Consider the following 21770-nt stretch of genomic DNA (forward strand, 5'->3'; position numbering starts at 1 on the left):
ATTACATTGACAATTGTGTCAGGAAGTAGAACCAGCAAAGGGGCTGGTCAGAATAAGAGGAAGAAAATCCTGAAAATTTAGTTCTGCAGAAGCCAAAGTCAGAGCCAACCGGGCTAAATGTCATAGAGAAGTCAGAGAAAATAAAGGCTGAGAAAATGCCATTGGATTTTGTTGGTGCAAGCTGGTCAGGCTCAGCCTTCACCCACTCTGGGGAGTAGCTAAGGAGCCTTTAGTAGAAAGAGCAAAATGTGAATGGTTATTCATACAGTGGAGCCACATAGCACCAAATAATTTGTACCAATCCAAATGTACCTTTCTCTTGATGCATGTCATTGTTATTTTTGTGTCAAGTTCAAGAGTTTCCCTACCTCAGACTGTCTTCTCTTGTAAGCAGGCCAATTCTTTGTCTACTTCTAAGTAGGACTGCTTCGCCTAAATAACCCAGGGAAACTAAGCTTAGAATTTTGGCCAGAGCAGATCTCTACTGGGTTTATGCAATTAACTCTGCCAAGATTAGTACCAAAGTGGCCAAAGACAAATAGTGCAAGATCCCCTTGGAAGAAGTGTTGGAACAAGGTCCAATAGTAAGTAACTGGAATGTGTTAGGATCTAGGACCAACTTCATTGGCAGAGAAGGTTAAAAATGAGAACATAAATAGTTAGAGGTATTTATGTCAGGAGTAAAGGTCTGGAACAGCTCCAGAAGAGTCCTCTATTCCACAGAGGGAGAAGGGAGGCAAGATCCATCTAACCAAAGTGGGTGTTGGTTCTCCTAGGTCTTTGATCCAACCATACTGGCCCACTTTCAACTCCCTACATATGAAATTCCATCTCTTACCTTTCTACTGGAGGTCCTCATACCTGAAATGGTTTCCTTCTTCAATTCCATGACTCTCAGAATCACTGGCTTCAAGACTCAGTTCAAATGCCAACTTCTGCGGGAGACCACCCTAGTGTCCCTGACTGCCGGAGCTGTCCCTGCTCAGGATATCTTCAATCTACTCTGTAAGTGTCTTATACTTACCTAGCTCTTTATGTTATTTATATGTGGTCTCCCCTACTAGAATGTAAGCCCCTGGGTGGAGGAGGGGAACTCTTTTTTTGCCTTTCTTCGTATCTCCAGTTGCTAAGCACAATGCCTGGTATACACTAAGTGTTTAATAAATATTTGTTGACTGATTGTTAGATGAGGCACTGTGCAAAAAATGCAAAGATCCAATTAAGACCACCCTGATTTCAATCTGCTACAAGGATAGGGGGAAAAACACTTTTTTTTTAAAAGATTTTAAAATCTAGAACAAGGGGAAATCATAGTTGGGACTTTTGGACATAAGACTATCACTGAGGTATGTATTCCCTGGTTCCCTTCTGCTGAGCTACTAGAAACCCTAGATCCACTAGAGAACTGCTATATGGTTCAGTGGATAGAGCACTGGGCTTGAAATCAAGAGGACTCATCTTCATGATTTCAAATATGGTCTCTGTCATTTACTAACTGTGTGACCTTGGGCAAGTCATTTAATCCTGTTTGCCTCAGTTTTCTCTTCTATAAAATGAGCTGGAGAAGCAAATGGCAAACAACTCCAGTATCTTTGCCAAGAAAACCCTAAATGGAGTCACGAAAAGTCAGACACGACTGAAATGACTCAACAAATCAGTTCCAGGAAGTGGTTCCTGATCCCATTAAATTGTCAGTGCTCTCTCCTTCCTGAAAAATTGTCATATATATATATATATATATATATATATATATATATACATACATACTTATCTGTTTACATAATTTATCCTGTCCAGTGTAGGCTCCTTAAGGGCAGGACCTGTTACTCATTTTGTCTTTATATCTTAATGCTTATTGACCTGAACTGAATCAGATTCAAAAAGAACGAGGTCATTACCCCTATGAGACTCAACTTTTCTCATGGGCATACATATCTGGAGCCACTCCTTCATTTCTGGGACCACAACAAAGACCTCGAATCTGGTAGCACAAGATCTCCTGTCTGCATTGCTGGACTGTAGCCTCTGACAAATGCTACCAAACTTGTAATGTCCTTTTACAAGTGGGGGAAAAAATTGTTTACTGGCACGGAAAGGGTCTGAATGGTATCTCTCCCTCCTTTACTGGTACGCTGCTCTGCATTATTCTTATACACTTAGGATAGTCTAATTTAGGGGCAACTAGGTGGGGTAGACTGCCAGGCCTGGAGTCATAAAACCTCATCTTCCCAAGTTCAAATCTGGTTTCAGATGCTTACTAGTTGTGTGATCCTGGGCAAGTCATTTAACCCTATTTGCCTCAGTTTCCTCATCTTTAAAATAAGCTGGAGAAGGAAACTAAAAACAATTCTAGTATCTTTGCCAGGAAAACTCCAAATAGAGTCACAAATAGTTGCACGTGACTGAAAATAACTGAACAAAAATATTCTAATTTGCACTATATTTATCTGTGTAGCAATTAATTGTCCTAATACCCCTATTACACTCTAATTCCAGAAGAGTAGGGCCAATGTCTTATTTCTTTTTCCATACCTCCCAATCCCTGGCACAGTGTATTCATTATGTCTAGTAGGAAATGAATGTTTGAGGAATGAATCTTGCAATGAATGAATCTAAGTTTTCTTAAAGAAGGGTTGAGAGATGAATGTCCAGCTAGTCCTAGTAATTAACAAACATCCACATGTTGACTGCTGCCACCACCATCTCCTACCAAAATAAGCAGTCACCTGTGGGACTGGTGGATATCAAGTCAATGAGGCTTTATTAAGTGCTCACTATGTTGCAGGCACCATGCTGATCCCTGGGAATACAAAAAAGGGCAAAAAACAGTTCATTTTCTGAAGGAGCTCACAGTCTAATGGGAGAGACAGTATACAAACAAGGTACAGACAGGATAAATTGAAGATAATAGCAAAGGGAAGGTACAAAGATTTAAGGACTTGCAAAGACTTCTTATGGAAAAATGGGGCTCTAGTTGAGACTTAAAGGAAGGTAAGGAAGCCAGGACACAAATATAAAGATGGATTATAGTGGGGGAGAATGGTTAATATTGGGGGGGTGAGTGATTGTGAGGAGTAAGGTATAAGAAGACTGAAAAAATAGGAAAGGGACAGATTATCAAGGGTTTTAAAAGTCAAATAGGACTTTATATTTGATCCCGGAGGTAAACAAGAATCACTGAAGTTGAATGAATGGGGGCAGCAGGGGGACCTTGTGTTTTAGGAAGATCAATTTGAAAGCTGAGTCAAAGATAGACAAGAGTAGTGAGAGGGAAGGAGAACAACCAGCAGGCTATTGCAATAGTACAGGCACAAGGTGCTAAGAGCCTGAAGCAGGGTGGTGGCAGTATCAGGAAGGGAGGAATATTGGAGAGATGTTAGGAAGAACTTGGTGACCGAGTATATTAAAGGGGGAGGGAGAGAGTGAGGAGTCAAGGATGACCCTTAGGATGAAAGCCTGGGTGACCAGGAGGATGGTGGTACCCTCAATAGTAATTAGGAAGAGGCAGGGTTTGGAAAAAAGCTAATGAGTTCAGTTTTGTACATGTTGGCTGTCCTAGTTGGCTAGGAAAGGAAAATGGAAACCTTCCTGGTGTGGCACTAGTTCAGAAAGGAAAAGACATCATTATGGAAGCACTGTGAGAAATAATTGTTAAGAAATTCCAGGAACAGGCGCAAGTATTGGTACAGATAAAAATGAAAAATTGCTATCCAAAAGAATTTCGACTTTTAGTTTAAATTGTGTATTTAGATGGTTGTTTTACCTTCTTCCCCAAAACACTTGTTTTTTTTAAACCCTATTGTTATTAAAAAAAGCTATAGATGACTGTTCAAAAATCTAGAATATTAATTATAACTTCTAATTATATGGTATTAGAATACATATAATCATGAAATCTTTTTAGAAAAGTTTTATATATAGAACATAACTAACAATGAATTAGAATAACAGAATCCTACAATGTTAGAACTAGGAGAGACCTTAGAAATTCTCTAGTTCAACCCTTTCATTCTATAGAGAAGGAATCTGAGGCCCAAAGAGGTGACTTTCCCAATGTCACACAATTTAAGTTGTTAGCAAAATGAAGACTAAAACCCACCCTCCCTAACTCCCAATTCTTTCTTTCTTTTTCTATAACTACAAATTAATGCTTATATTTTGAGGAAATTGTTGTTGGTGCTGTTGGTCCTTCATTTTCAAAGAGCACCAACGATATGAAGGTGACATCCTGACTTGCTCGTGAATTGGCTTTAAGTGAAACAGAGTCACACAAAGTTATCAGCCTCACTCACTCTTCCAGGGTGAATAAAGTCCAGTGGCAGGACAAAAATCAAGATGACTGGCTGGGATGCAGCAGATGACCTTCTTGGCCACTGGAACAAATTGTTCTCATCTGCCCATTGCATAGGGGAAGTCTTCACATGCTTGAGGTAGACATCCCTGTAACTCTTTGATGGGAAAAGTGATGAATGTAAAGGCTTGCTAAAGTAACCTTAAAGTTATTCCATGACACACTTAAAGTAAAAAGGGATAGTCATTTAGGTGACCTGTTTCATTATACAATTTATGGAAAGACTTAGAGCAAGGTATTATGGCATTGTTGAAAGACTATTGAACCAAGCAACCCAGGCTCTTCTCTGGTCTCTACTCTGCCACGGCAACATGGGATACTGGAAACAGCACTGGGGCTGGGTGACAGAAGACCTATCTTTGCTATTATAGGTTCTCAAGATCCTTGGACCCCAGCTTACACTGCTCTTGCCCCTATACAAACATGCTACTTCTATTGTTATCCATGTGACCTTGTAGAAAGTCATTTAACTTTCTTAGTCTCAGTTTCTTCACTTATAAAACAAAGGAGGTTGAACTAGATGATCTCTCAAAATTCCTTCCATTTGGCTAGCTGTCATGGCTCACACAGCATCCAGGGAAGTCAGTCCCTTTAAATACCAACTGTCCTTTAAAAAGCAGCATTGGTTGGGAAGACTTGTATAAACTGATATAGAGTGAAGTGAGCAGAACTAGGAGAACAATTTATAAGAACAACACTGGAAGGGCAAGGAATTTAGAAAGACTTAACTCAAATCAGCAAAATGACTAAACATCATTCCAGAGGATTTATATGAGGCATGATACTCACCCTCCTGACAAAGGGGTAATGGAATCAGTACAGAATGAAACCCATATTTTTGGACATGGACAAAACAAAAATTTGTTTTGCTTGACTATAACCATATGTTGTAATTTTTCACATTAGAGGAAAGTAAATTAGAGTGAGAGAAAACTGTCATTAAAAAAAACAAAACTTTTTTTAAAGGAAGTAGCTTGATCTACTTTTATGGATACAATTAACCAACCATCCCCTCTTTTCTTTCTGCATTAGTACATGAAACCTGACTTACACAATGGTATTTGGATCTAACCCCATCCCAGTTCTTCCTGATTCCAACTCCCACCCCCACCTCACGCCCCCCCCCCCAATGTGTTGATTCTTGGATAACTGCTCAGATTTGTGAATGACCTTGCAGGTCTCAGACCCCTGATCAGTATTGCAAGGGGTAATCAGCTCCTTATTGAAGGCTAAGTCCCAGGGAAACTGTGTGAAAGAAAGGTGCTTCCTCTTTGTGACCCCCATCTTAGAAAGGAATCTTATTGGGATTCCCCAAATGAGATGATATGAAATCCTCTTCCCAGGCAGAGTATATATGGGATTTTAAAGATAGTTTCAGGAGGATTTCCTAAAAACATTTATTTTCCTTTTTTGTCATCTTTGCTACCTACTCTGATAGGTATGATATAGAACCTCAAAATTGCTTAAAGTTCTATTTCTCTGATTAGTAGTGGTTCAAGGTATTTTTTCCATATGGCTATATATAGCCTAGGTTTTTTTTTATAAACTGATAAGTAATGAAGAGCAGAACCAGAAGAATAATTTATACAATAACAACAACACTGTAAAAATTTTGAAACCTATAAGAATTATGATTCATACAATGACCATTCATGATTCTAGAGGAATGATGATGAAACATACTATCAATGACAGATGAGAGATTTTAGGGTACAGAATGAGATGTATATATTTTTACATACGACCATTGAGGAGATTTGTTTTGCTTGACTATGCATATTTGTTACCAGAATTTTTTTCCTTTTTTCCTTTTCCAATCAGGTGAGGAAAGGGGCAGGAAGGAGATAAAATGGATTTAGATAATTCTTTTTTAATAGGGGTGGGGGGAGGGAGGCATTACAGATGCGAAATATGTCATACACTTTCAAATGAGGTCACTAAGAAAGTTTCATTTAACTGTTTTACTTTATTACAAGAGATTCTCTAAGAGTAGCTGTAATCTGTAAATGTTTGGAATGTTAAAATATGTCAAAATGTGGAAGGAGAAAAAAATTATTAAGTAAAGCTACATAGTAGAAAGCTTTGGCTTTGGAGTCTAAAGACATGGGTTCAAATTCTACCTCTCCCCTGTGTGGCCTTTGACAAGTCATTTTGACTTCTTTTGGACTCAGTTTCCTCACATATAAAATGAAAAGGTTAGAGTAGCTGGCCTCTGTCTCTTTCATTTCTAAATCCTATGACTCAGAAACCAGAGGAAAAAACCAATATTAGATAAATAATTTAGGCTCATGGATCTAGAACTGAAAGGGACCTCAAAGACTATCTACTATACTTCCATTCTTCAGATGAGGAAACAGAGGATGATGGAAGCTGATTGACTGGCCAAAAAAGAGGCAGCAAAACGGTCAAGGACTTGGTTTCCTCCTTCATCCTCAGCTGGCTTGTCTGGAGCTTGTCTTACTGACCTCTACTTTGATGAGTCACATATTGCTCCACGTCCAGCCTTTCCTCTCTTCAAAGTCTTAACCCAATGGTTAATAACTTCAAAAATATACTATCCTACACCCTTTACTCCCTTGTCCTATTTACCATTCACACCTAGGTTACTCTCATCATCTGACTTCTCTACTTCTATTTACATACCACCAAATATGGAGTCCTGCCTTCATGTCATGTCATTATTTCATCTGAAGTATTAATATGCAATGGTATAACAATAAATTACAGTTATAAGAACAAGACTCTGGTAGTGGGCCTCTCTGAATTTAGTGGCAAAAGCACCATATTAGGAGTCTGATGACCTCGGTCAGAATCTTTCGTAACCTTTCTTTTGCAAAGAAGATGAAGATGCTTTCAAAGACTTGTTACAACTACATAGTGAATAAAAGGATTTGAGATGGTACCTTTAGAAGTGAAGGAAGAATCATCTGCCATTACAATGAGGGTTTGAGGGGCCACTGGTTGTGAGTTGTTTCTCTCAGCTAAAATAATGTACGTAATTTCCCAGGATTTTGTCTTACTATTAATTTCATTGTTAATGAAATGTCTATTTGGTAATTTTAATATTTAATTAATCCTAAGAGATTATAGGATTTAACAGAAATATGAATAACTACTGATGGGAAATGAGGTTTCTCCAGTTTCTTTAATATGTAATAATTTGATGAACTTGGTTGAGTTTAAATAACTAAGAAATGTTGAAATATTATTAATGAAGAAATATATAAACATTTATCTGAATTATCCTAGAGGTTAGAATATGATTAAATATAGGAATGGGCCAAGTAGCAGGCAGAGGGGTAACCTATAATAAGGCTGATGACTTTGTAACCCTATTACACTTTAAAAGAGTATTATGAGGAAAGTTGCATACATATTATGTTCATTTTGCAAATGAAGAAATTTACTTAAGATCAAGCAGCTGGAAGAAAGCAATACTAGGAATAAAACCTAGATCTTCTTACTTCAAATCCAACACTTACTCTACAAGCTGCCTCACAAAGTCAACTCTGTCCTCTTTCAAAACTCTAAAACAAGAGAAATTTCTCATCCATAAATGAAAAAAAAAACCTGCAACTAGGTCAGAGAGAGGGCAACTAGGTGGTTCAGTAGATAGAACATGAGATCTAGAGTCAGGAAGACTTCTTTCTGAGTTCAAATCCAGCCTCAGATACTAGCTGGGTGACCCTGGGCAAGTCACTTAATCCTGTTTGCCTCAGTTTCCTCATCTGTAAAATGAGCTGGAGAAAGGAATGGCAAACCACTTCAGCATCCTTGCCAAGAAAACCCCAAATGACATCAGGAAGAATCAGACACAACTTAAAAACAACTTAACAAAAGTGTGTGTGGAGGGGGGAACCTTTTAAACTGCCTTTGGAAGCTAATGGTTTTTACTCTGAAAGAAGATCATGTACCTTTGTAAAAAGGGTCTCTACCCACCAAAATGAAAAACACTCAACTGCTCACTCCCTGACCCAGCTAAAGTCTCCAGCTAAATACTTTCATCTTCCCCTTCTCCCATTCCCAATGTCAAAACTCTACGTCACTGTGCTGGCACACTTGGACATGCTATCCTCTGGTTTTTCAAAGGCTGTCAACCATCCCTCTCCAGGTGCTACCCACACAACTATTTACCATTCCAGCAGCTCTTCTTCCCAAGCACTCCGTTCTCTAATCAGCTAACCTGAGCTGCCCGGGGCAAAATCAGATGGGCTTTCTTTTGATGGAGAGCCATATATATGAAGCTAGTGTTTGTACACAGCTTTCTAAAGCTGCTTTCCATTTCCAGGCCTGGTGACACTGATAAAATATTTTTTTCTAATTGATTTCAAAAAATAATTGAGACCATTATTTTGTCAAAATTCTCTGATGTCAGTGAACAAGTAGTGCATTCACCTTTGTTCTACTGAGGAGAATCTCAGCTGAGCCCCAGAATACATCTGACAATGCCTTCCAGTTTCATTTTACAAACCTCAAAAAAACCAAAGCCTTTCATAATACCAGCTCTTGAATGAGAATATAGCAGGACTAAGTATAATTGGTAACTGCAACATAAAAAACGGCTTTTCCTGATGGTGGCCTGAATTGTGAGTGACGTCCTTTTAGTAAAGGCTGTAGAGCCAGGAAGCCCTGGGTTGAAGGCCCCCATTGACACGTCATGGCTGTGACTCTGGGTCGGTCACTGAGCCTGTAGGACCAGAGCTGCTTTTTGCTTCTTGTTCTATCCCCAGTGCTTTGGCACATAGTAGGTGTTCACTTTTAATTTCACTGTTAATGACTTGTCTTCAGTAACTTTATATTTAATTAATCCTAAGAGATTACAGGATTTAATATAGAAAGAGATATGAATAACTACTACTGGGAAATGCAGTTTCTCCAATTTACTGAATATATAATATTTAGTGACTGATAGGCAACTCTCTAAAACTGTAAGTTGCAGGGAAGGTAACACCCTCCAATAGTAGAGGGAGTCTCTTCATGTAGGAGGTCCCCACATCAATCCAACTCCAGGTCTAATCCACGTCACCATCATAACTCACTTGTACAGCACTGGTAGGGCTTTATCAGGTTACGAAACATCTTCCCTCTCAATTCTTCAAATGAGAGGCAACAGTGAGGATTCAAACCCAGGTCTGCCAATCCCAAATTCAGGTCCTTGTCCCTTATTTGACACAACTTCTATAAGACTGTTTAGGGCACTGGGCCCAATTCATATCCAGGGATCTCCCGGACTAATAGGCATTTCAAGCATTCTCTGGTTCTCAAGATAACAGAAAGGTACTATACCACACTATTTAGTGTTTCATTTTACATGGTCATGTCTCCTAATTGACTTTTTTTGCAATGGGTGCCTACATGTGTGCGCGCGTACGCATGTGTGTGTCTGTGTATGGTGAATGTCTGTCTCTCTCCTCTTGTGTTTTACTTAGGTCAGGATTTCAAAGGCAATAAGGTCCCATTACCTGTTTTTCTTTAATTGAACTGAAATAAGTAAAGAATGATGGCTACAGACTGGTATTAATTAAGGAAAGTTTCCTGGAAGAGACAATCTTTAGTCACGCTGTAAAGGAGGGGAAGGGTGGAGCATGGTAGTCAAGGAAGCAGGCAGGGTTGGTTTCTCCACTCTCCAGAAGTGAAACATGAGGCAGAAAGCAGAAACATATAGCAAACATTTTTCTTTTTGCCCACTTGAGAGGGAGGGAAGATCAATGGTCTGATTTCTTGGAAACTCTACAAAGAATAATACTGGTTTCATGGGGCTATCTTCTTCTTACTACTTAGGTATCTTTGGACCCCAGCTGGCCTGACTTTCATTTGAATCAGATGAAAAGATGTCCTCCTCCCACAATAACAGGTCAAAGTCTCTCTAAAGGCAAAGGGAAAAAAAATAAGGCAATTTGCATGATCATTTTATTTGCATAGTCAAAGACAGGCATTCAAACCAGGTGTAGTAGAAAAGAATATTAAACTAGTAGTCAATCTGTTTGAAGCCCCTAGAAACTTTGGCTTAAATTTGTTTTTAAAAGGTACATTTGGATATAAACTGAGATTAGTCTTTAAGCTGTTTCATATAGAAAGACAGTAGGATGGTTTAGAGGAAAAGAGTGTATTCTAATGGGGGAAAGAGCTAGATTCCAATGCCTGATCAGTCCCATGACCTTAGTCAAGGTTCTGAGCCTCAGTTTCCCCATCTTTTATTAACTACCTATATGCGGTCTTTAAAATGATAAAAGATGGAAAAAGTGATTTTTAAGGTACCTTCCATCTCTAATTCCTATGGTATCTGATTGAGAACAGAGTCTTACTAAGTCATTAGCTGCTGCTCTGGCTAACCCTCCTCCTTCTCCCAAAATAAACTTCCTGGGTTGCAAATGCTGCTGCCCCCCCCTTCCACCATCTTACCCCAACCCACCCTCCCCCAACGTTAGTCCACACTCATCCTTTTCCTCTACAATATCAATTGCTTTCATCTCTCCATAGTCTCAATGGACTCCACTTTTTGGACCATTATGTTTCTTCCACAGTATCTCCGAATCATAGATTGAGAATTCCAAAATACCGGAGAAGTCACCTGGTCCAAAGACTTCATTTTGTTGTCGTTGCTGGTCAGTCCTTTTCAGTTATGTCTGACTTTTCATGACCCCATTTGGGGTTTTCTTGGCAAAGATACTGGAGTGGGCTGTCATTTCTTTCTCCAGCTCATTTTGCAGATGAGGAAACTGAGGCTAACAGGATTAAGTGACTTGCCCAGAGTCACTAAACTAGTAAGTTTCTGAAGTCGGATTTGAATTTGGGAAGATGAGTGTTCCTGACTCAGGCCTGGCACTCTATCCACTTTGCCACCTAGCTGCCCCAAAGACCTCATTTTACAGAAGAGAAAACTGAAGCCAAGAGAAGTTAAATGCTTTGCTCAAATTCACACAGGGAGAAAACAGATGGCATTTCCAGTATACAGTCCCAGGTCCACTAAATCTAGGGTTTTTTCTCCTAAAGCTCTACCCCTCTCTTTTTCTTTCCATTGTCCCTTTAAATCCCAGCCCTATATATTATGCTCTCGTATTTCTCCCCTTCTTCCTTCCCTCTATTCTTCGATTTTTTGATGTTCACTGGTTCTCCCTCCAGAGAATACCCTAATCTTTGATCCTTATCTTTGTCCCCCAGATCTTCCACCCTGAGTCCTCATATCTCTGGGGGTTCCATGAGGGCAGGGGCAGTCTCTCCAAAGAAGCTTAGTCACAAACTCACACACACACACACACACACACACTCACACAGACACACAGAAACACACACACACAAGTCTCAATCTCTCTCTTGTCCAAGGACACCTCCATCTCACAGGACAATGATCTGACATGAAATATACAACATGATAGAAAATGCTCTTACTTATTCTGTCCTCTTACCCCTGCCCCACAATGGTCCCTTCCCAATCTCCCTCTTACTGCCTCAAACTTCCTCACCATTCCCCTAATCACTCAGCTATGAACACTTGGGAGTCTTCCCTCTTTTTTCTCTGCATTAAATGAGATAATAATGGTTGTCAATGTAATAGTTTATATACATTTGTTATTGTCATTACTATCTGCCATCAAGCACCAAGTCTTAGCAATTCTTCCTCAAGAGTGGCTTTGAAATGTGCTGCCTTGGCTTCCATTTCCAAGATTACCAGTCCTGTCTTTCTTTATACTAACGTTACTGGCTAGCTAAGCCATCAATTACAATTAGGCCACCCAGTCATGGTTTTAATTAACTGTTATATCCTGGGTTGACCTGATACTAATTCACAGTTCACTGGGGCAATGATCAGGAATGGTGGAAGGCAATATATTCATTGTCTCCCTCAGTGACTTAAGGTTTCCCCCCTCAAAACTTCCAGAAGGGGGAAGGGAAGGGTACCTGGGTATCCCCAAATAGGAAATTGCTCCCCTTTTCCAAATGACCCTGTGTAATTACTGCCCTAGAAGTGACCCTTGCAACACTGAAACTTCTTGAGTACCTTACACTAATCTGACTCCATTACTCCTAAATGTATATGAGACCAGCATTCAGAAACATCTTTGAACACTTTGTCTAAACCATTTGATAAAAAATTTATTAAAGACAGACAGCAGATAAAACCAGTCTGGGACTGAACAAAACATTGAGGGGAAACTGCCAGTAGTTTGTACAGTTTCTCTTTGAAGACCTCTGGTCTGATTTAACAACACACAGACACAGACACACAAAGACACACAGACATACACACCCCATCTGCTCACATAACAAAGGAATAGTAGCCCAAAGGATGTCATTAACAATAATAAAAACAACTCTCATTTATATATTCCCCTTTCTTCAGAAATCAGTGTTAACTATTCTATATCACAGATGGGGAAACTGATTCAGAAAGGTTATGGATGGTCACATGGCTAGCTATTTGGATACGTAAACCCAGGTCTTTTGACATCAAAATCCCAGCACTCTCTCCACTATACCACAGTCATCCACTCATCCACCAGCAGCAGCTGGACACCCAGGAGGCATTCCTCTACCTTTGCTTTACAAGGTTTTGCTAACACAGTAAGATTTCAAAGTGCAGCAAGAAATTTATCAATAGAAATCAAATTAACTATAATCCTTCCAGCTCTAAAGCTATGATCCTATAATTATATATGTGTTATATACATATATGTATATGTATATATATAATAAAATATATTTTATATATATATGAGAGAGAACTCCCCACACACACAGACAGGTCCAATACACTGAGCCATATGTGATCATCCAGACACCACTTAATGATCTTCAGCAAAAGAGAATGTACCAGATCTCCTCAGGCAGCCTCTTACTTTTAGAGATCTTACTTTTCACAGTTAAGTGTTCATAAAAGCTGTTTGTAAATCAAATTGTATTAATATCTTAAATCTTAGGATGGAATTTTTAACTGGAGCATTTAACATTCAAAGAAATTCCATCCTGGAATGAATTCTTTTGTAAACTCATGAATTATTTTGGAATGCAAAAAAACAGGGCCACAAGATAATGTAATCATCTGCATAAAGCCTGTGCTAGTATGTTTGCAAGTCTATTTATGTGTATATTTAGTGCATCTTCTTAAAAAATTTGGTCAGATAAGCATTTTCTCAGCCTCAGCTGGGAGGGGCCTCAGAACTCATGTAGTCCAAACAGTACCTGAACAAAATCCCTTTATAATATAATAGTAACTGTCACTTACGTAGCAAACTAAGGTTGGCAAAGCCCTTTATGAACCTTCTCCCATTTGATCTTCACAATAACCCTACTGAGATAGGTCCTTGTATCCCCATTTTATAGATAAGGAAACAAAAAGGAAACAAAACTTTAGAGAGATGAAGTATCCAGCGTCACACAGCTAGTGACTGAGGTGGGATCTGCTCTGCACTGAAGTTTTCCCCAGGCCAGGACTTCATCTACTCTGCCCAACCTGGCTGGTGCGGCTAGGTGGAACAGAGCATAGAGTACTAGGCCTGGGATCAGGTAGACCAGAGTTCACATTATGTGACCCTAGGAGAATGACTTCATCTGTCTGCCTCAGTTTACTCAACCATAAAATGGGTTGTGATGAGAATCAAAGGAGATAGTATTTATAAAGCTTAACACGGTGTGTCTATAAATGCTTGTTTCCTTCCCTATTCCATTTTTGTTGCAGTCATTTTTCAGTCATGCCCAACTTTCATGACCCCATTTGGGATTTTCTTGACAAAGATACTGAAGTGGCTTGTCATTTCCTTCTCCAGCTCATTTTACAGATGAGGAAACTGAGGCAGAGTGAAGCTAGTAAGTGCCTGAGGCTGGATTTGAACTCAGGTCTTCCTGATTCTAGGCCATCTAGCCACTGAGCCATATGTGATCATCCAGACACCACTTAATGATCTTCAGCAAAAGAGAATGTACCAGATCTCCTCAGGCAGCCTCTTACTTTTAGAGATCTCTAATCATTAGGAAGCTTTTCCTTACAGCAATCCTAAATCCAGCTCTTCTATATTGCCTACCTTTTGTTCCTAATTCACTCCCTGGGGCCAAGTAGTCCAAGTCTGATCCTATTTCACATGACAGCCTTCTAAATACTTGAAGACAGTCTTCATTCCAGGCTAAACCTTCTTATTTCCTTTAAAGGATTCCATTGGGTTCAACATATACCCACCTCCATCAGTGCTCTATCAATGTCTGCTATTATTATTAATTATTTTTATGAATATTATGTTGAGGATACAAAGACAAAAACAAACCAACAAACAGCCCTTGTTTCAAAAAGCTTACATTCTAACCAGAGAACTAATCATTTAGGGTAGAATCCAAGGTCCCTTCCAGCATTCTAGATACCTTCTCTGAAAAGTTTTTTACATTTACTTCCTAAAATGTGGGGGCAGAACTGAGTAAACACAACACCATAGATGCAGTATGACCATATTTAAAACCATTTCATCGTGGCAATAATGCATAGGGCCTTAAAACCTCCACCACCACCACCCCCCTCCTTTTTATAAAAAGTATTACTACCTCTGTGTATTGGATAAAAGTGTTCCTGGCTTTGCCTTCCCAGAGCTGAGTACAGAATTGCACGATAACGCCAAACAGTTCTACTATCTAAGCAACATAACATATTCCATCTGAAGCCTATGCACCTTTTCAAAAGAAAGGCACCATTCACTCCTCCAAATAAAGAAGCTCAGTTCTCTTTTCCCAGTTAAAAAGAAGTACATACTCATTCTATGGGAGCAGTAACACTTCAATGTTATTTTTAAACATTTAAAGACTTCAATTTTGGCTTTTATTTTCAGGGAACAATAACTACAAAACAGGGCCACTTTCATGGTAAAAATGATTTCCCACAGAGCAAACAAGGTTCCTCAGAAATAAAACTGATACGGATTAAAAATGCTTCAAGTCGCATAAAATCCGAAATCAGGCGGAGTTTTGTTGTTTTTTTTTTTTTAATGAAAATTTCTCCATCAACAGTTTTGAGCCTCTGGGGTCCCCCCTACTTCTATCATCAAGTAAAACATGCCGCCTCTTAAGGTTTTATTTAAAAGTAAAATCTTCTATTTCTCCTCTCATTAAACTCGGTAAGATTTGGCAACAGTCGTTCTAAATTAGCGCTTGGTCCTCGAGTTATCCCCAAAGGCTACAAAAGGCGACATTTGGCCCAGAGCCTGGAGCATAGCCAGCCAGAGGCTCCCAGGGCGTCCAGCGGAGGGAGGAGGGGCGAAGGGGGGGGGTGCTACATTTGGCCCCTCTGGCCAAAAGGACCACTCCTCAATCACCATCTATTCCGCCTCCAGTTAAACCCCCACCCGGACTGGGCTGCAGCGCCGCCCGGATCTCTGCGGGGCGGGGGATTGGAGGAGAGGGAGGAGATGGAGGGAGGAGAGGGAGAGCAAACACCTGTGAGCTGCGGCTGCGGCTGCAGCAGCGGCGGCGGTGGCTGCTGCGGCTACGGCCGAGGCAGCCTAAGCCACCCGCCCCCGCCGAGCCACAGGCGGCCAGGCCGGGCGGGCCCCGTGCACCTTGCACCGAGAAGAAAGTCCAGAGAGATAGCACCTCCAGAAATCTCTCACGCCTGTTCCCCTACGCTCAGTAAGGGCCAGCACCAGACTCCCCCACCCCAACACACACAGATACACACGCCTGGAGGGGCGACGTTTGCAACCAGCAAATAAAGTTCATCAATCCCGAAGTTTTGTGTTATTCCCCCCGCCCCCATTTCCCGGGTTCTCCCTCCTCACCTCCCGCCCCCAGCACATACACACATGCATACATACATACATACATACACACACAGACACACACAGAGATCAGACACACTGGCGGCCAAGCTGGCTAGTGCCCCGGCAGAGCCGAAGTGGGATGGAGGGCGATCTGGGGACCCATGGGAGGAGGAGGAAATCACACACACACACACTCACATATACCCCCACAAGAGCCACAAGCAATTTGTTTTTTTAATGAAAGAAAAACAAAACGAGGCTTTTCTGGTCCTGGGTGAGGAGATAAGAGGAGGAAAAGGGAAGGGGGTGTTGCTAACTTGGTTAGGTCCAAGCAGGAGAATCTGGGGGAGGGGCTGTCTGGGAGACACCTGAGACCCCGCCCCACCTCCCGAGGCAGGCCAGGGCCTTTGAGCCACTAAGGTCGGCCTAACCACCACCACCACCCCCCCCCCGCCCTTCCCCAGGAGAACAGGAACGGGGGGCGGGGGAGATGCATACAGAGGGGCACGGGAGGGGGTCGGCGATCTTGCACTTACCGGCAGGTCCACGCTCACTTCTGTCCCATCAAGCAGGAAGACCCGGCAATAGAGAGCCGCCTTGCCCACTCCGGCCGCTGGAATGTGGACCGCGGCTCCCCCGGTGAGCACGGGCCCGCAGCCGGGGGGGAACACGCTGCCCCCGGGGGCAGCTGGCAGGGGAGCCGAAGAGGCCCCCCGAAGACCCCCGTCCCGCTCGTCTCCCAGCCTGCCGGCCCCGCGCCCAGCCGCTCCCCGCCCGTAGCGCTGCATCGACCGCCGGCCAAAGGTCCTGCGCAGGAAGCTCAGCATCCTGGGGCGCCCCCGCACGGCTGCCCGCCACCTGGACCCCCTTCCCGCGCTTGCTGCCCGCACGCCCGGGCCCGCCGCCGCTCCCGGGATGCCGCCGAAGCTGTCAGCGCTCCAGCCCAGGCCCGGGGGCTGCTGCACGGCCCGCGGCCGGCCCGGGCTGGCTCGGGGAGTGGGGCCGAGTGTGCGCGCAGGGGTGCGGACTGGGCTGGAAAGGAGAGGGTTTCCCCGCCGTCTCTCGGTGCAACCGGTAGTCCCAGCTGCTCCGCCTCCCGGAGGAAAAGTCCCGCCAATGCTGCCGCCTCCGCCGCCGCAACAGCAGCTGCAGCAGCAGTCGTTCTTGGGACTGCAATGCTGCGAGGCTGGATTCCTGGCTCCCTCTGGTCTCCCGTGCCTTCCCCGCGTGGAGGGGCGGGGGAGGAGAGGGGGAGGGGAAGGAGAGGGATGAGTGGTCGGAGCTGGGCGGCCGCCCTGGGTTTCCTCGGGTTCCCTTCCCCGGGTGGGGAGGAAGGGAGGGAGAGCGGACGGCTCGGCTGCTCCTCTTTCTCACACCACCACAGGAGTGCACAACTGGAGAAAGGCGCCTGCGTGCTCCTGGCGAGCGCCAGCACACACTCGCACACACCATCCACGAACCCTCCCCTCCCCTGCAGTCACGCCCCCGAAGTGGAGAACCTAGTATTTCCTTGGCATAAGCCAAACAACCATCGTGGAAACGTGACTTGCCCCCCCCCCCCCCCCCCCCCCCCCCCCCCCCCCCCTTTCCCCTCTGGTTTAGCTTCCTCTCTGCTTAGCGAGGCAGCTGTTCTTGATATTGCAGTATTTACTCTTTTGGGTTTGGACTAGACGTTTACACCCTAAATCCATGCCACCCCCTGCAGGCGAATACCTTCTACTGCTGTGCTTGTGTTCAGGCGTGTACGCATAGACTTGGGTGTACCTAGACGTGTTTCTGGCACCCCAAGATCCTTCCGAAGGAATCCTTATAGGTGGGCGTGTGAAGGAATGAACTCCGGGCTGGAGTGAATATCAGCGCCCTGCGGCTTTTTTCCTTTTCTACTCTGCCCCTCAACCTGTCCTGGCCTTCGTCTGGAAGCTGTTGCTTAATCTGACTGCTCATTGTATTTAAGATTAACAGTGTGACAAGTGAAGTCAACAGGCGTTTATTAAGAGTCTGCTGTGTGCCAGGAATTGTGCTAAACCCTAGGGATATGTATGTTTTTTAAAGATAAAACCAAAAAAAAAAAAAAAAACAATCCCTGCTCTTAAAGATCTCACAATAGAATGGGGGAAGATACCATTTAAACAACTATGTGCAAACAAGCCTTTCCCAATCTCCCTTAATTCTAGTGCCTTCCCTCTGTTGGATTATCTACAATTTATCCTGTATATAGTTTATTTATACATAGTTGGTTGCATCTTGTCTCCCCCATTAGCCTGTGAGGTCCTTGAGATTAGAGACTATTTGTTCCTATCCCCAGCCCTTAGCCCAGTGCCTCGAATTTAGCAAAGGCTTCTTGACTGACAAGAAAATTTAGAGGTGATCTCAGGCAAGCTAGTATTAAGGGGGATTGGAAAAGTTTTCTTGAAGAAGATGAAATTTTACCTGAGACTTGAAGGAAGCAAAGGTGCACAAGGGCCTCATTTTGTTTGATATGAGTCAGATAATTATCGATCAACAAGTATTTATCAAATGCCTGTTCTCTGTACCTACAAGTCATCTTTTTGTATCAACATTCTGTGTCCATCTCAAAGCTCCAAAGAATATAGTAAAAGAAGTGGAGGTTATCACCTCATGGAATTAATGAAGCATTCAGCATGCAGAATACCTGTCCAAAGATAAGTCTTTCTTTAACCATATCCGTGCCAGGTTTCGAAGTGAAGAGTTCTCTGCCCCTGTTGGGATCCAACTCCAGCCCTATATCATTATAGGTCACATGAAATCAGGCCTTCTTGGTTGATTCAGGTTGTCTACAGAAGGCTACTACAATGTATAAGAACTCTTGGTCTCTAAATAATGTGAATACTAAGTAGTCTGGTATTATGTAAGTCATCTGACATCCTTGGGCAGTGGTTTCCTGAAGAAGAACAAAACTGACACCATCTTGGAGAAAGCTTGACAATTAGGACTGATATGACAAGAACATTCTTAGGAAATTAAAGGGACCAATTTGAGGCAAATTGTTTTGTAAAACATAGATATTACAGAATTAGAATGAAAACATATAAACCACAAAATATTATGTAACATCTTTGACATTTTTCTCACCATCTCGTAATATTACCATTCCTCTTCCCCTTCCTCAAACCTATAAATATGTAAAGCTGTGCCATGTAAAACTGGAACAGTGTTCAAAGAAATCTGATTCTTTCTCCTTACTAGTACAAGTACAGTCCCTTGGTTTATGTGACTTTGTTTTTGTTATTTTTTTTTACAGTGGGCTGAGGAGTATTATGCGACATAAATGCTGATAATCCAGGATTGCAATTCCAATCAAAATATATCTGCAACAACAACAAAAAGAAATGGAAATGGTTCTCATACTGCTTACCTCACCAGGTTTTTATGAGAAAAACACTTTATAAATAGAAAAGAGACATATAAATGTTAGAAATTACTATCATTATTAACTAGGAAGAACACATAAGATCTAAAAAGAGTTAGCTTTTGGTTCAATAAAAGGGAAAACATTCCAACAATTAGAGCTGTCCAGAATTGGTGTAAAGCACTGGAGCAAGGAAGTTTCGCATTGCTGAAGGTGTTCAAGCAGAAACTGGATAGCCACTTGTTGGGGATATATATGATCATAGATTTCCATTTCTTCCAACCCCTTTATTTTACAAATGAGAAACTGTGGCCCTAGAGAGAGGTTAAACAACTCACCAAATGTCACAGAAACAGACAAGATTTGAACCAAGGTCTTTTGAGTCCCTTATCAAGGTTCTTGCCACTGTACTATCTTGCCTTTCCTGAATGTAAATTTAGATTTAGATACAGGTTGAATGGAAGATGATGTCCACTAAGGTCTCTTCCAGTTCTGAGGTTTTGTGGTATTAAATGTTGAAAATTATAAGTTTCCAAAAAAAAGGCAAAAAAGAAAATTGTAAGTCACTGCTAGTGGTGAGTTTTTCTTTTTCTCTCAAAAACTGTTAGAGGACTGAAACTGCAAATATATAATTTACTTAGTAAAATAATATAGAGAAGAGCGATTTAGTACATTTTGATATTAATGATGATAATTATAATTATGAGGACTTCCCTGAATTCCCAAGTGCTCTCCCAGATCATCACCCTTTCTTGCCTCTCCAATTTTGACCCTAGAGTTAACCTGTTCAACTTTATACTATCCTCTACTTTAAAATATTTTGATCTCTATGTTTTTTGCTAATACCTTGTCAAACTACAACCCTAGGATTATTCCCATCAACTATTTCTCCCATCTTTCTCATGCTTTACTGAAAAGAACTGTGGAAAAAAATCCCTCAATGCATCAGAGAGGGATCTCTCATCATACCTCTCACATCAATCTCATCATAGCAAGACCTTTTAAACACCCTGTCAGTGAAGGATATCACTTCACCCTTGATTTATGGAGAAAATAGAAACTATTCTTGAGCACTCTCTTCTTCCCTTTCCTACATCTCAAAAGAGGGCCATCTCCAGTCATCCAGAAGATAAAGTGGCTTTGCACAGCCCTCCTTCACTTGAATCCAATTCACTTGCATGTCATGACATCCACTTCCCTGATGTCATGGTCCTCTCTGAGAATGATGAACAAACAGCAATAACAACATCTCAAAAGGACTTCACCCTCCATTATATTCTCCTTTATTCCAGTCTTTTATGAAGAAGTGCCCCTTCTTGCAAAGATCAACCCTTGTACATGATGTACCCTTGATTCCATCTCCTCCACTTTGTTGCAGCAGATTTACCTCTAGGATTATCCCCCCTCTCTAATCTTCAGTCTTTCCTCTTCTACCTACTCCCTGCAATAAGCCCACATGCCCAACCTCTGTCATCATAATAAGATTGAGGATACCCATTCAGTGATAAATATAGCAATGGAAAGGAAAGGGACGAAAAATTGAGGAAAGTAGCCAAAGACAAGCACCTGGGAATATTAAAAAAGGCTTAAAGCTCTAACATAAACCAATTGAGGAATTAATACAGATAAAAAGAAAAATAAGGGAAAATTCAAAGAATAAAATTTTAAAACCCATGAAAATTCAATAAAGGCTATAACTTATTGTATGAGTTTCTCAATAAGTAAACTGTTAAAAGAAGATATTAGGATGGAAATTATGTTTAAAAAATGAATTTTAAAATCAGAATTAAAAACAACAAGGTAGAGAATTTAAAGCATATGATGGAGAATCTTTCCAAAGAAGTAGAGTCTCCAAAAAGAAAAATGAGAGATATGGAACCTGGAAATACAGAAATGGGAAAAGAAAAAAAAACAGTTGGAAGAAGAGAAAACAAGGACAATTTAAATTCTATATAACCTAAAGTGACTAACCTTGAAAGCAAAATGGGCAAAGATAATATAAGGATCATAGGTCTCCCAGAAGCACATGATAATTAAAAAAAAATAACCTTGAATACCATACTGCAGGAAATGGTTCTATAAAAATACCTAGATATTTTGAACACAAACAACACAAGACTTGCTTGACACTCCAAGATAGGTAGTGATTAAATTTCATATTTTCAATATCAAAACATCTGTCAAGCACCCAGGAGATAACCCTTCAGCAATTAAGAAACTTCAAATAACTCAGAATTATTTTCTTCTACAGCAAGGATTCTTAACCCGTGTGTGTGTGTGTGTGTGTGTGTGTGTGTGTGTGTGTGTGTGTGTG

General features: G+C 41.5%; 1 protein-coding gene and 1 long non-coding RNA gene across 3 annotated transcripts in view; one reads left to right on the forward strand and one right to left on the reverse strand.

Annotated features, from left to right (window-relative positions):
• The window catches only part of EPB41L4B (erythrocyte membrane protein band 4.1 like 4B), a 248062-nt gene extending 231149 nt beyond the window's left edge, over positions 1–16913 (reverse strand). For both annotated transcript variants that reach the window (XM_069095377.1, XM_069095376.1), the window contains exon 1: positions 16623–16913. In XM_069095377.1, coding sequence (XP_068951478.1) covers positions 16623–16913 — 291 coding nt within the window. The remainder of the gene's footprint in view (positions 1–16622) is intronic.
• The window catches only part of LOC138166881 (uncharacterized), a 32225-nt gene extending 11671 nt beyond the window's left edge, over positions 1–20554 (forward strand). The window contains exons 2-3 of the long non-coding RNA XR_011169760.1: positions 899–1005; positions 19349–20554. This is a non-coding gene — a long non-coding RNA (uncharacterized lncRNA). The remainder of the gene's footprint in view (positions 1–898; positions 1006–19348) is intronic.
• Positions 20555–21770: the final 1216 nt, after the last annotated feature.

The sequence above is a fragment of the Petaurus breviceps genome, unplaced genomic scaffold (assembly GCF_028583685.1).
Source record: "Petaurus breviceps papuanus isolate PSGF00001 unplaced genomic scaffold, PetGlider_PUasm1.0 226, whole genome shotgun sequence".
Lineage (NCBI taxonomy): Eukaryota > Metazoa > Chordata > Mammalia > Diprotodontia > Petauridae > Petaurus > Petaurus breviceps.